Genomic DNA, 13,254 nt, shown 5'->3' with positions numbered 1-13,254 from the left:
TGAACTGGCAACACTGCACAATGATGTTAAAATTACTTAAATTTTAACCTTGCACATCACACTTATAGTTCAATCATTGCTCGGTCATTCACGCAGGTCGACCAGAACAAGCCGATTGAAAGTCAATGCAGAGGCTTCCTGCATTGTGGACCTTTGACCATTACTAATTTTTACAACACAGAATGCACCCTCCCCAGATGCATCATGGTTTGGTACAACAACTGTTCTGCCTGTGACCACATGAAACTGGGAGTTGTGGACACATGTCAGCACATCACAGAAACCAGCCTCCCCTCCATGGACTCTGAACAATTCTCACTGCCTCAGTAAAGCAGCCAGCATAATCAAACATCCCAGCCACCCCAGACATTCTCTCTTCTGCCCTCTCCCATCAGGCAGAAGATGCTGAAAGCTCGCACCAGTTTAAGGACAGGGGTTGTAAGACTATTGAATGGTCCCTTCGAATAAGATGGAGTCTCGATCTCACAATCTACCTTGTGACCTTGCTCCTCATTGTCTGCCTGCACTACACTTTCTCTGTAAGTGTAACACTTTATTCTGCATTCTGTTATTATTTTTCCTCATATGCCTCAATGCAGTGTTATAATGAAGTGTTCGGTATGAAAGGGAAGCTTCTCACTGTGACAATATAAACCAACCAGAGCATGCTACCACACCGAGTATTGGCTGCATCCGATCCAACACAGACAAGAAAGGCAAGCCAGAACACAGGCTGCAAACTCTTCCTCATTTTCTATTAGAACAGACTTGTGACACATCTCTGCATAATCTATAAATTATTGTCTCAGACAACCGATTGATCATTACAGAGAGCAACAGCAAACAAGAGCGTATTTATATCTAGGGACGGCACAGTAGCAAAGCAGCTGACTTAACGCTTTACGGTGCAAGCAACCCAGGTTCAATTGCCGCCACTGTGACCGTGTGAGTCTCTTCTGATTTCCTCGAGGGCTAGGGTTAGTGAGTTGTGGGCATGTTGGTACTGGGTGCATGGTGACCCTTGCGAGCTGCTCTCAGCACATCCTTGCAGTCTGTTGATTGTTGACGCAAATGACGCATTTCACTGTATGTTTTCATGTTTTGATGTACATGCGACAAATAAAGCTAATCTTTAATCAATCTTTCAAGAAAACAAGTTTGATCTTTGGGTTCAAACTGGCAGTGGGCATACTGCTAGAAGGGGAAGTCACCATCTTACCCATTCTTTTCCAACCGAAGAATCAACTCTTCCCCTTGCAGATGTACAGAATAACTGACTCTTTCTGGATAGACAACCTGGGGAAATCAGAAGATTTTTTTCTTAAAAACATGACAATTGTTGTGCAATTTTATTTCACAATAGGGCAATGATATCACAGGGTTAGCTGAGGATCACTGTGTCAAATGCCTTTACTAGCTCAACCGCACCCGTCCCAGCACATCCCAAAAAATAACCAAAAAGGGTAAATGGACAGATTTAACCTCAATTGATGGGGAGCCTCAAACCAGCGCTCATCTCACAACTGGAAATAGAAAATAACTGCAGATGCAGGAAATCTGAAATAAAGCAATACAGATTTAAATACAGATGTGGAAAGTCTGAAATAAAACCAGAGGCTGATGCCGGTGTGGGAAATCTGAAATAAAACAATACCCTGATGGCAACAGCAAGTCAGTCAGTAGCTGAGAAACAGAGTCAATGTTTTAGGTTGTGGGCTTTGTGTTTGAACAATCCTCAAGTCTAATGGTGATTGATCTGAAATGTTTCTCCCTCTTCAGACACTGCCCGACTTGCTGATAGTTTGGTTTTATTTGGCTCTTGACAATCTGCCCCTTTTCTGACTCTGAAAACTTGGTCCTGAACATTGTACACTGAAAGCACAGAACAGTGCCAAATGTCCAGATCTTTCCCAGAACTCCTCTGGTGTGTCGTAATTAGTTTCAGGTTTGAACATTTTGTTTTAAAGAGCCCAAACACTGAGATGTGGAAATTAATTAAAGTTCTAAACGGTTAACCCTTTCTTGCTTGCTCAATTGTGCCTTTCTTATCCTGGAATCTGAAGTTCATGTGTTTTAAGTCTCTCATTAGATGTTCTGCTCAGTAATGAGGTGAGGCTACATTTATTACAGTGCAAAGCTACACACTCCTAATTCTCAGAAAGTAACTTCACCAGGAAGAGAGGATAAAGGATACACATCTGCCTGCTCTGGGAGTGCAGGACTCTTGAGTAAAACATTCCTACAGCTGTCTCAGTACTTTACTCATTCTTTTTGGATATTTAAATTAAATTCCCTTTTCAAACCAAAAATCAGATCTTCTTGTTACTGATCCAGATTTAGACCTCTCTGCATTCTCAGTTAAACAGAATCCTTAGCTCTCTCAATCTGTCAGACTGTCTGTCTCTCTCTCCACTTGCCTATCCCTCTCCATCCGTCTGTCTGTACCACACTCTCACTGAGTGTCTCACTCTATCTCTCTATTCGTCTCTCTCAATGTCTGTCTCTCCCTCTCTCTCTCTCCATTTCTATCTCCCTCCATCTCTCTGTCCCTCCGTCTGTTTGTCTGTCCCCCAGTTTCTCTGTCTTACTCCCTCCTTTCCCCCTCTCTCCCTCCCTTCCTGGCTCTCTCTACCTTCCTCCCTACCTGTAGTGTTCTCGCTCTCTCCTCCTCTCCATCTCTCTCCTTCCCTGTCTCTCTGCCTCTCCCCCTGCTTCCTTCCCTTCCTGCCTCTCTCCTTCCTTCCCTCCCTCCCTCCCCCCCTCTCTCCCACTAAGTAATTAGGAAATTATAGGCAGTTTCTAGAGTAGGTTACATGGTCAGCATAACATTGTGGGCTGAAGGGCCTGTAATACACTATGTTCTATGTTCTTTCCCTCCCTCACTCTCTCTCCTCCTGTCCTCATCTCTCCCTCCTTCTCTGTCTCTCCATCCCTTGCTCCCTCCTTCATTGCTGTCTCTCTCCCTCCCACCCACCACCCGTCTCTCTCTACCTCCCTCCTTGTCTCTCCCTCCCTCGTTGACTCTCTCTCACTCATCCCTGTCTCTCCTTCTTTGTGTGCGCGCTTTTCTCTCTCGCTCTGTGTGTGTTTGTGCGCATCTCTCTCTCTCATAAATATAACCATTTAATGTGCAAAGGTTAAAGATGAGAGGAGATGTGTAAGGTATCATTTATTAGTTGTGTTCTCTGCTGCCTCGGTTCAGCATCCTGTTCAGCTCACTCATCTTGTGACTACATTCAACGTGCCATTCCCTCACTCCTGGAGCCCATCATTACAGAGTCATTGGCCCCATCTAATGTGGGCAAAAAGTCTTCTTTCCTTTCCTGGAGGCTCCAGAAACTCTTAAACAGTCTAGTTCATTAATGATGATCAGTCTGACTGTTTTAAAAGGGCCCATTACACCGGTAACCAAAGCCCAGGCTTAAACCTTTACAGGCATAGGTGCAGAATTAGGTCATTCGGCCCAACGTCTGCTCTGATCATGGCCAATTTATTTTCCCTCTCCGCCCCATTCTCTTGCCTTTTCCCTGTAACCTTTGACATCCTGACTAATCAAGAACCTATCAATCTCCGCTTTAGATATATACAATGATTTGGTCTCCACAGCCGTCTGTGGCAATAAATTCCACAGATTCACCAGCCTCTGGCTAAAGAAATTCCTCCTCATCTCCGTTCTAAAGGGACATTCCTCTAGTCTGAGTCTGTGCCCTCTGAACCTAGACTCTCTTACTATAGGAAACATCCTCTCCACATCCACTCTGTCTATGCTTTCAATATTCAACAGGTTTCAATGAGATCCCCACTCATTCTTTTCAACTCCAGTGAGTACAGGCCCAGAGCCATAAAATGCTCCTGGTACATTAACCCTTTCATTCCTGGGATCATTCTCATGAACCTCTCCAATGCTAGCCTATCCCTTCTTAGATAAGAGGCACAAAACTGCTCACAATATTCCAAATGTGGTCTGACCAATGCATTATAAAGCCTGGTACCCAAACTGTTTGACAGACTATGGTAAGAACCTCAGCTCGGGCTGAGCCCAGCTTCTCCACAGTCTAAACCTAACCCTGTGGTATTGAGGCAAAGGAAAGTGGGAAACATTCCAATTCAGGATAAAGAACAGAAGGGGTTGGCTCTCCTGTCTGAATTGGGCTGGTAGGAGATAGACTTTGCATTCCTTCACAGGCAAAAGCAGGCAGCTACTAGACCATGAGACAATAAGATATAGGAGCAGAATAAGGCCATTCAGCCCATCGAGTCTGCTTTGCCGTTCTATCATGGCTGATTTATTATCCCTTTTAACCGCAATCTCCTATCTTCTTCCAGTAACCTTTGTTGCCCTATCAAGTACCTACCAACCTCCACTTTAAATATACCCTTTTAGTGGTAATCTGATCCTTAACGAGGCGACTTAACAGAACGGGGTGAAAACTAACCCTCGGCTTCTCCCAGACTCCTATCTGACTCTACTGCCCAGCAGAGACACCTATAGTCTCAACCGGCTCAGTAAATCAACAGTTGGTCTGGCGTTTATGTACATCAGCGGTCCATCACTTCTGTCTAACCCTGATAAAAGCCCCACCAACAGCACGAGAGATGTGTCGCGGTCCCACCTTGGAATGGGGCAGATCCTTCCCAGACGGTGTGAAGTCCACGAGACGGGGTCTTACAATTTCATGGTGCTCTACTTCAGAAAGTGGACCGGACCAGGGCGAGCAGGCGGCTGCGGGGAGAAGCGACAGTATAAACTCGTGTTTCAAGCATTTACCGGTCACCACCGAGACTCTGGTACCTCTCCGTGTGTGCCGTTGTGACAATAACCGGCACGTTTTAAACCAGCGAGAGAGCCTGGAAGTTTTACCAACTGTTCGGTCCCATCAATGACTGTTTGCCGAGAGTTGCCAGTAAGTTAGACATAGTTGTCTGATGAGTCGGCGGATGTACAGGCAGTCCGCGGTTTCAACAAACTGCAAATATACTTCGGAATTTAACCTTTCCAAAAAGCTGATCATTGTTTAAAATATAACTAATCAGATTCAGCGTGAGAAATAAATTAAATACAATGCGGGGTAACAATGAGAGTTTCTTAATGAAATACCAACCGTTAGTAAAGAAGCATACTCACCAAAGGTTATCGATACAACTAACAAACTCAATCTAACAGAAACCCAGTGCATTCTGGCCGAGAGCGGCGTCTCTCCCGGGTGGGTGAAGACCGAGTGGACACCAGCCGGCTGAATGGAGCCCGTCGGTGAGGAACCCCGCCTCGATGCTCAGTCCATTGGAGAAGCGGCTCCAATCAGCGGCCGAGAGCCCTGGAGGCACCGTCCCTCCCTCTCTCGCACAGTGAGTCTTCAACGGGGCAGGTCGAAGGATCTTCATTAGAGAGAGGGAGGGAGAGGAGCAGAGATAGGGAGGAAGAGGGAGGGGAAGAGAAGGGGGGCTGAGTGAGTAGTGGAGGTGAGGGGGAGGAGAGAAGGATGAGGGAGGAAGGGGAGAGGGAGCAAGGGAAGGAGGGGGAGGAGAGGAGGGCAGCAAAGGGAGTGGGTAGGGAGGGGAGATGGGAGGGAGTAGTGAGGTGGGGTAGGGGATTGGGAGGAGTGGGGGAAGAAAAGGAGGGAAGAGGGGAAGGGGTAGAAGGAGGGAAAGGAGATGAGGGGTTGGGGGAAGGGAGGAGAAGTGTGCACAATTGCTCACAAAACTCCAAAAGAGGCCTCACCAGTGCCTTATAAGGACTCAGCATTACATCCTTGCTTTTATATTCTAGTCCTCTTGAAATGACCGCTAACATTGCATTTGCCTTCCTCACCACTGACTCAGGCTGCAAGTTAATCTTTGGTAAATCCTGTATGAGGATTCACAAGTCGCTTTGCACCTCAAATTTTTGTATTTTCTCTCCATTTAGAAAATAATCATTCCTTTCACCACTTCTATGAAAGTGTGTGTCCATATTCTTACCAGCACTGTATTCCATCTGCCACTTCTTTGCCCATTCTCCTAATTCTTTTAAGTTAATCTTTAGCCTCTTTACTTCCTCAAAACTACCTGCCCCTCCGTCTATCTTCATATCCAAGTCATTGACATATAACATTAAAAGAAGTGGTCCCATCACAGACCCCTGAGGAACACCACTAGTCACCAGCAGCCAGACAGAAAAGGCTCCCTTCATTCACACTCTTTACCTCAACAGTCTTCTGTCCATTTTGCATGTTTTGCTCTGGATTTCCAGCATCACTTTTGTTTATTGTTGTCTGTTAAACTTACATTCACCCCCTAGAGAGAGTAAAATAATTGTAAATAGGGTGTATTCTTCCCTCCAAGCCAAAACATTTGGGGACCATTAACAATGAACACCCAGCACTTTGACAATGAAACCTTATCCAACATTGACATTTGAGACTTGCCCAAAGGAGATGCAGCCTAAACCATGGTCACTTTGTCCAAGCCCGTCACCACCGTCCGAACAGGGGATACTCTGCACAACAGTTATAGAAAATAACGGCACAGAAACAGGCCATTTGGCCCATCTAACCAGTGCCAAACAATTTAACTGCCAACTCTCATTGACTTGCACTGGTCCATAGCCCTCATACCCCTCCCATGCACGTACCTGTCCAAACTTCGCTTAAACATTGGAATCAAGATTGTGTGTACCACTTGTGCTGGCAGCTCATTCCACACCCTCACAACCCTCAGAGTGAAGAAGGTTCCCCTCATGTTTTCCTTAAACTTTTCACCTTTCTCCCTGGCATTCAGGACATCACCAATTACAGGACAACATCACCTGACTGTATGGGTGATGCCTCCCTCCCAGATGTGTTGAATAACTTCTATGCTCGTTTTGAGGCGGAAAATGATGTGTCGACGAGGAAGTCCACCCCTCCTCCAAATGACCAGATGCTGTGTCTCACCGTGGCCGATGTGAGAAGAACCCTGTGCAGGGTCAACTCACGGAAGGCTGCTGGACGAGACAATATTCCTGGTAGAGTGCTCAGAGGATGCGCAGACCAGCTAGCAGATATTCTCACTGACATCTTCAACATCTCCCTGAGCAGCGCCACCATTCCAACGTGCTTCAAGGCCGCCACCATCGTCCCTGTGCTGAAGAAGTCTTCAGTGTCCTGCCCCAATGACTACCGTCCCGTTGCACTTACATCCATCATCATGAAGTGTTTCGAGAGGCTCATCATGCGGCATATCAAGACCCTGCTGCCCCCCTCACTGGACCCCCTGCAGTTTGCGTACCGTCCCAACCACTCAACAGACGACGCCATTGCCACCACCCTCCACCTGGCCCTAACCCACCTGGACAAAAAAGACACGTATGTTCAAATGCTGTTTGCGGACTTCAGTTCAGCATTCAACACAATCATCCCTCAGAAACTGATTGGAAAGCTGAGCCTACTGGGCCTGAACACCTCCCTCTGCAACTGGATCCTAGACTTCCTGACTGGGAGACCTCAGTCAGTCCGGATTGGGAGCAGCATCTCCAACACCATCACACTGAGCACGGGGGCCCCCCAGGGCTGTGTGCTCAGTCCACTGCTGTTCACTCTGCTGACCCACGACTGTGCTGCAACACACAGATCGAACCATATCATCAAGTTCACTGACGACACGACCATGGTGGGTCTCATCAGCAAGAATGACGAGTCAGCTTACAGAGAGGAGGTGCAGCAGCTAACGGACTGGTGCAGAGCCAACAACCTGTCTCTTAATGTGAACAAAACAAAAGAGATGGTTGTTGACTTTGGGAGGGTACAGAGCGACCACTCCCCGCTGAACGTCGACAGCTCCTCGGTAGAGATCGTTAAGGGCACCAAATTTCTTGGTGTTCACCTGGCAGAGAACCTCACCTAGTCCCTCAACACCAGCTCCATAGCAAAGAAAGCCCAGCAGCATCTCTACTTCCTGCAAAGGCTGAGGAAAGTCCATCTCCCACCCCCCCCAATCCTCATCACATTCTACAGGGGTTGTATTGAGAGCATCCTGAGCAGCTGCATCACTGCCTGGTTCGGAAATTGCACCATCTCGGATCGCAAGACCCTGCAGCGGATAGTGAGGTCAGCTGAGAAGATCATTGGGGTCTCTCTTCCCGCCATTACAGACATTTACATTTCACGCTGCATCCGCAAAGCAAACGATATTATAAAGGACCCCACACACCCCTCATATAAACTCTTCTCCCTCCTGCCATCTGGGAAAAGGCACTGAAGCATTTGGGCTCTCACAACGAGACTATGTAACAATTTCTTCCCCCAAGCTATCAGACTCCTCAATACCCAGAGCCTGGACTGACACCAACTTACTGCCCTCTACTGTGCCTATTGTCTTGTTTATTATTTATTGCAATGCCTTCACTGTTTTGTACACTTTATGCAGTCCTGCGTCGGTCTGTAGTCTAGTGTAGTTTTTTTCTGTGCTTTTACGTAGTTCAGTGTAGTTTTTGTACTGTTTCATGTAGCATCATAGTCCTGAAAAAAGTTACCTCTTTTTTACTGTGCGCTGTACCAGCAGTTATGTTCGAAGTGACAATAAAAAGTGACTTGACTTGACTCTGGTTGTGGTCTCACCTTACCCTCCATGGAAAAAGCCTGTTTGCATTTACCCTATCTATACCCCTCATGATTTTCTATATTTCTATCAAATCTCCTCTCAATCTTCTATGTTCTAAGGAATAAAGTCCTAACCTATTCAGTCTTTCTTTATCATTCAGGTCCTCCAGACCTGGCAACATTCGTGTAAATTTTCTCTATACTGTTTACTTACATCTTTCCTGTAGGTAGATGACCAAAATTGCACACAATACTCTAAGGCCGCACCAATGTCTAATACAACGTCAATATAACATCCCATCCCCTGTACTCAATACATTGATTTATGAGGGCCAATATGCCAAAGCTTTCTTTAGATAGATAGATAGATACTTTATTCATCCCCGTGGGGAAATTCAACATTTTTTCCAATGTCCCATACACTTATTGTAGCAAAACAAATTACATACAATACTTAACTCAGTATAAATATGATATGCATCTAAAATCACCCTCTCAAAAAGCATTAATAAATAGCTTTTTAAAAGTTCTTAAATAGTTTACTTAAATACATTGAATGGTAACTTAAGCTCAGTCCTAACCCCGGCACTTTAACATATCTTACCCCTGGCGGTTGAATTGTAAAGCCGAATGGCATTGGGGAGTATTGATCTCTTCATCCCTATCTTTATGTCCCTATCAACCTGTGACATCACTTTCAATGAATTATGGATCAAATCTTTTTGTTCTACCACACTCCTCAGTGCCCTACCATTCACTGTGTAAGACCTGGTTTGTCCTCCTGAAGTGCAACACCTTGTACTGGTCTGCATTAAATTCAGTCTGCCAATTTTCAGCCCAATTTTCCAGCTGGTCCAGATTTCCCCTCAAGCCAAGATAGCCTTCCTCACTGTCCACTACACCCCCAAATCTTGGTGTCATCTGCAAATTTGCTAATCCATTTAACCACATTATCATCCAGATCATTGATATAGATGACAAACAACAATGTAGCCAGCACCAATCCCTGCAGCACTCCACTACTAATCACAGGCCTCCAGTCAGAGAGGCAGCCCTCTACTACCACTCCATAGCTTCTCTCACAAAGCAGATGTCTAATCCAATTTACTACCACATCTTGAATACCAAACGATTGAACTTCTTGACCAACCTCCCATATGGGACCTTGTCAAATGTCTTCCTAAAGTCCATGTAGACAACATCCACTGCTTTGCCTTCATCAACTTTCTCGGTAACTTTCTCAAAATACTCTGCAAGATTGGTGAGACATGACCTACCATGCACAAAGCAATGTTGACTATCTTTAATCAGTCCACATCTATTCAAATACTCATATATCCAGTCACTTAGAATACCTTCTGTCCCACTTGGTGGCGCAATAATACAGACAGACAGACATACTTTATTGATCCTGAGGGAAATTGGATTTCGGTACAGTCGCACCAGCCAAGAATAGTGAATTATAGCAATATAAAACCATAAATAATTAAATAATAATAGGTAAATTATTCCAAGTGGAAATAAGTCCAGGACCAGCCTATTGCCTCAGGGTGTCTGACACTCCAAGGGAGGAGTTGTAAAGTTTGGTGGCCACAGGCAGGAATGACTTCCTATGACACTCAGTGTTGCATCTCGGTGGAATGAGTCTCTGGCTGAACGTACTCCTGTGCCTAACCAGTACATTATGGAGTGGATAGGAGTCATTGTCCAAGATGGCATGCAACTTGGACAGCATCCGCTTTTCAGACACCACCGTCAGAGAGTCCAGTTCCACCCCCACAACATCACTGGCCTTACGAATGAGTTTGTTGATTCTGTTGGTGTCTGCTACCCTCAGCCTGCTGCCCCAGCACACAACAGCAAACATGATAGCACTGGCCACCACAGACTCGTAGAGCATCCTCAGCATCGACCAGCAGATGTTAAAGGACCTCAGTCTCCTCAGGAAGTAGAGACGGCTCTGACCCTTCTTGTAGACGGCCTCAGTGTTCTTTGACCAGTCCAGTTTATTGTCCATTCATATCCCCAGGTATTTGTAATCCTCCACCATGTCCACACTGACCCCTTGGATGGAAACAGGGGTCACCGGTGCCTTAGCCCTCCTCAGGTCCACCACCAGCTCCTTAGTCTTTTTCACATTAAGCTGCAGATGATCCTGCTCACACCATGTGACAAAGTTTCCCACCGTAGCCCTGTACTCCGCCTCATCTCCCTTGCTGATGCATCCAACTATGGCAGAGTCATCAGAAAACTTCTGAAGATGGCAAGACTCTGTGCAGTAGTTGAAGTCCGAGGTGTAGATGGTGAAGAGAAAGGGAGACAGGACAGTCCCCTGTGGAGCCCCAGTGTTGCTGACCACTCTGTCTGACACACAGTGTTGCAAGTGCACGTATTGTGGTCTGCCAGTCAGGTAATCAATGATCCATGACATTAGGGATGCATTCACCTGCGTCACTGTCAGTTTCTCACCTAGCAGAGCAGGGTGGATGGTGTTGAACGCACTGGAGAAGTCAAAAAACATGACCCTCACAGTGCTCGCCAGCTTGTCCAGGTGGGCATAGACACACGGTTCAGCAGGTAGACGATGGCATCCTCAACTCCTAGTCAGGGCTGGTAGGTGAACTGGAGGGGGTCTAAGTGTGGCCTAACCATAGGCCGGAGCTGCTCTAGAACAAGTCTCTCCAGGGTCTTCATGATGTGGGAGGTCAATGCCACGGGTCTGTAGTCATTGGAGCCACTGGGGCGTGGTGTCTTCAGCACAGGGATGAGGCAGGACATCTTCCACAGCACAGGAACCCTCTGGAGACTCAGGCTCAGGTTGAAGACATGAAGGAATATCAGCGCCGGACTCCGGAGCAAAGGTTCCCGAGTTCGAATCCAAGTTCGGTTGAGCGTCGAGCTAGCAACTTGGCCTTGTAAAAACAAGAATAGCTTGCCACGAAAACACCATCATGATGGTACCCCAATAACTCCACTGCTGAGTTAAGGGCTATTCTTCTTCTTCTTCTTCTTCTTAGAATACCTTCCAATAACTTTCCCACAACTGATGCCAGACTTACCAGCCTATAATTTCCTGGTTTATTTCTTAAACAATGGAACAATGTTGGTTATCCTCCAATTCTCTGGTGCCTCTCCTGTCACTAAGGATGATTTAAACATCACTGCTAGGGGCCTGGCAATTTTTGCACTTGCCTCCGTAGGGTCTGAGGGAACACCTGGTCAGGCCCTGGGGATTTATCCACTTGTTTTGCCTCAGGACAGCAAAAACCTCCTACTCTGTAATCTGTACAGGGTCCATGTTGTGGCTGCTTTGTCTCACTTCTCTAGACTCTGTGTCCTCCTGAGTAAATGCAGATGCAAAAAGATTCTTTAAAATCTCCCCATCTCTTCTGGCTTCACACACGGATTACCATTCTGATCTTCTAATCTAGAGGATCAATTTTGTCCCTTACAATCCTTTTGCACTTAACATATCCGTAGAATGTATGAGGATTCTCCTTCACCATGTCTGCCTGAGCAGCTTCATGCCTTCTTTTAGCCTTCCTGATTTCTCTCTTGCTCATACTCCATAAGCACCTCTTTTCTTCCCACCTGTCTATACCTGCTATGCTCTCCTTTATTCTCTTAACCAGGGTCTCAATATCTCTTGAAAACCAAGATTCCCTACACTTGTTATTTTTACCTTTTATTCTGACAGGCACATACAGGATTTGTACTTTCAAAATCACACTTTTGAAGGTTTCCCACTTACCAAGTACACCTTTGTCAGAAAACAGCCTGTCCCAATCCACACTCACCAGATCATTTCTGATACCATCAAAATTGGCCTTTCTCCAATTTAGAATCTTAACCCACAGACCAGACCTATCTCTTTGCATAATGACTTTGAAACTAATACCATTGGATGCAATGTGTTCCCCTGCACAAACTTCTGTCACCTGCCCTGTCTCAATCTCTAATAGCAGAATCAGTATTGCATGCTCTCTCATTGGGACTTCTATTTACTGATAAAGAAAACATTCCTGAACACATCTGACAAACTCTATCCCATCTAGTCCTCTTACAGTTTTGGAGTCCTAGCCAATATGTGGAAAGTTAAAATCAACTACTATAACACCCTTTGGTTTCTTGCAACAGACCACCCAACAGTTCGAGGGATTTAGTGGATCAAATTTGTAGAGAGATCACAATCCTGCAGGACCTGTCCTTCAACTTAGCACCAACAGTAACTCTCTGAGCTCCCTTTGCAGAACCTCGCCACTCTTCCTACACATATCATTGGTACCTACATGGACCACAACCTCTGCTGCTCACCCTTCCACTTAAGAATGTTGAGTTCTCAATCCAAGGAGTCCTGGACCCTGGAACTTGTGATGTAACATATCATCCAGGAATCTCATTCTCATTCACAGAACCTCCTTTCTGTTCCCCTAACTAATAAATTTCCCTATTAGCACGGCTCACCTCATCTCACCCCTTCCCTTCTGAGTCACAGAGGCAGACTCAGTTCCAGAGGCCTGACCACTGTGACTTTCCTCTGTTGGGTCTTCACCTACCACCACCCCCCCCCAAGTATTCAACATGGTATACCTGTTGTTGAGGGGGTTGGCCACAGGGGAACTCTGCACTGGCTACTTCACCCCTTTCCCCTTCCTGACTGTCACCCAGTTTCCTGTGTCCTGCACCTCGGGTGTAACTA

General features: G+C 46.0%; 1 protein-coding gene across 3 annotated transcripts in view; it reads right to left on the bottom strand.

The window, feature by feature from the left end:
* Positions 1–5,271, bottom strand: part of LOC140714418 (zinc metalloproteinase-disintegrin-like lachestatin-2) — a 56,662-nt gene extending 51,391 nt beyond the window's left edge. For all 3 annotated transcript variants that reach the window (XM_073025700.1, XM_073025702.1, XM_073025701.1), the window contains exons 1-3: positions 5,126–5,271; positions 4,614–4,723; positions 1,220–1,296 (exon numbers count right to left, since the gene is read on the bottom strand). In XM_073025700.1, coding sequence (XP_072881801.1) covers positions 1,220–1,296; positions 4,614–4,723; positions 5,126–5,177 — 239 coding nt within the window. In that variant the 5' untranslated portion in view covers positions 5,178–5,271. The remainder of the gene's footprint in view (positions 1–1,219; positions 1,297–4,613; positions 4,724–5,125) is intronic.
* Between the last annotated feature and the right edge of the window lie 7,983 nt (positions 5,272–13,254).

The sequence above is a fragment of the Hemitrygon akajei genome, chromosome 21 (assembly GCF_048418815.1).
Source record: "Hemitrygon akajei chromosome 21, sHemAka1.3, whole genome shotgun sequence".
In the NCBI taxonomy this organism is placed as follows: Eukaryota; Metazoa; Chordata; class Chondrichthyes; order Myliobatiformes; family Dasyatidae; genus Hemitrygon; species Hemitrygon akajei.
The sequence above is the reverse complement of the archived record's forward strand: the minus strand, read 5'-3'. Positions and strand labels throughout refer to the sequence as shown.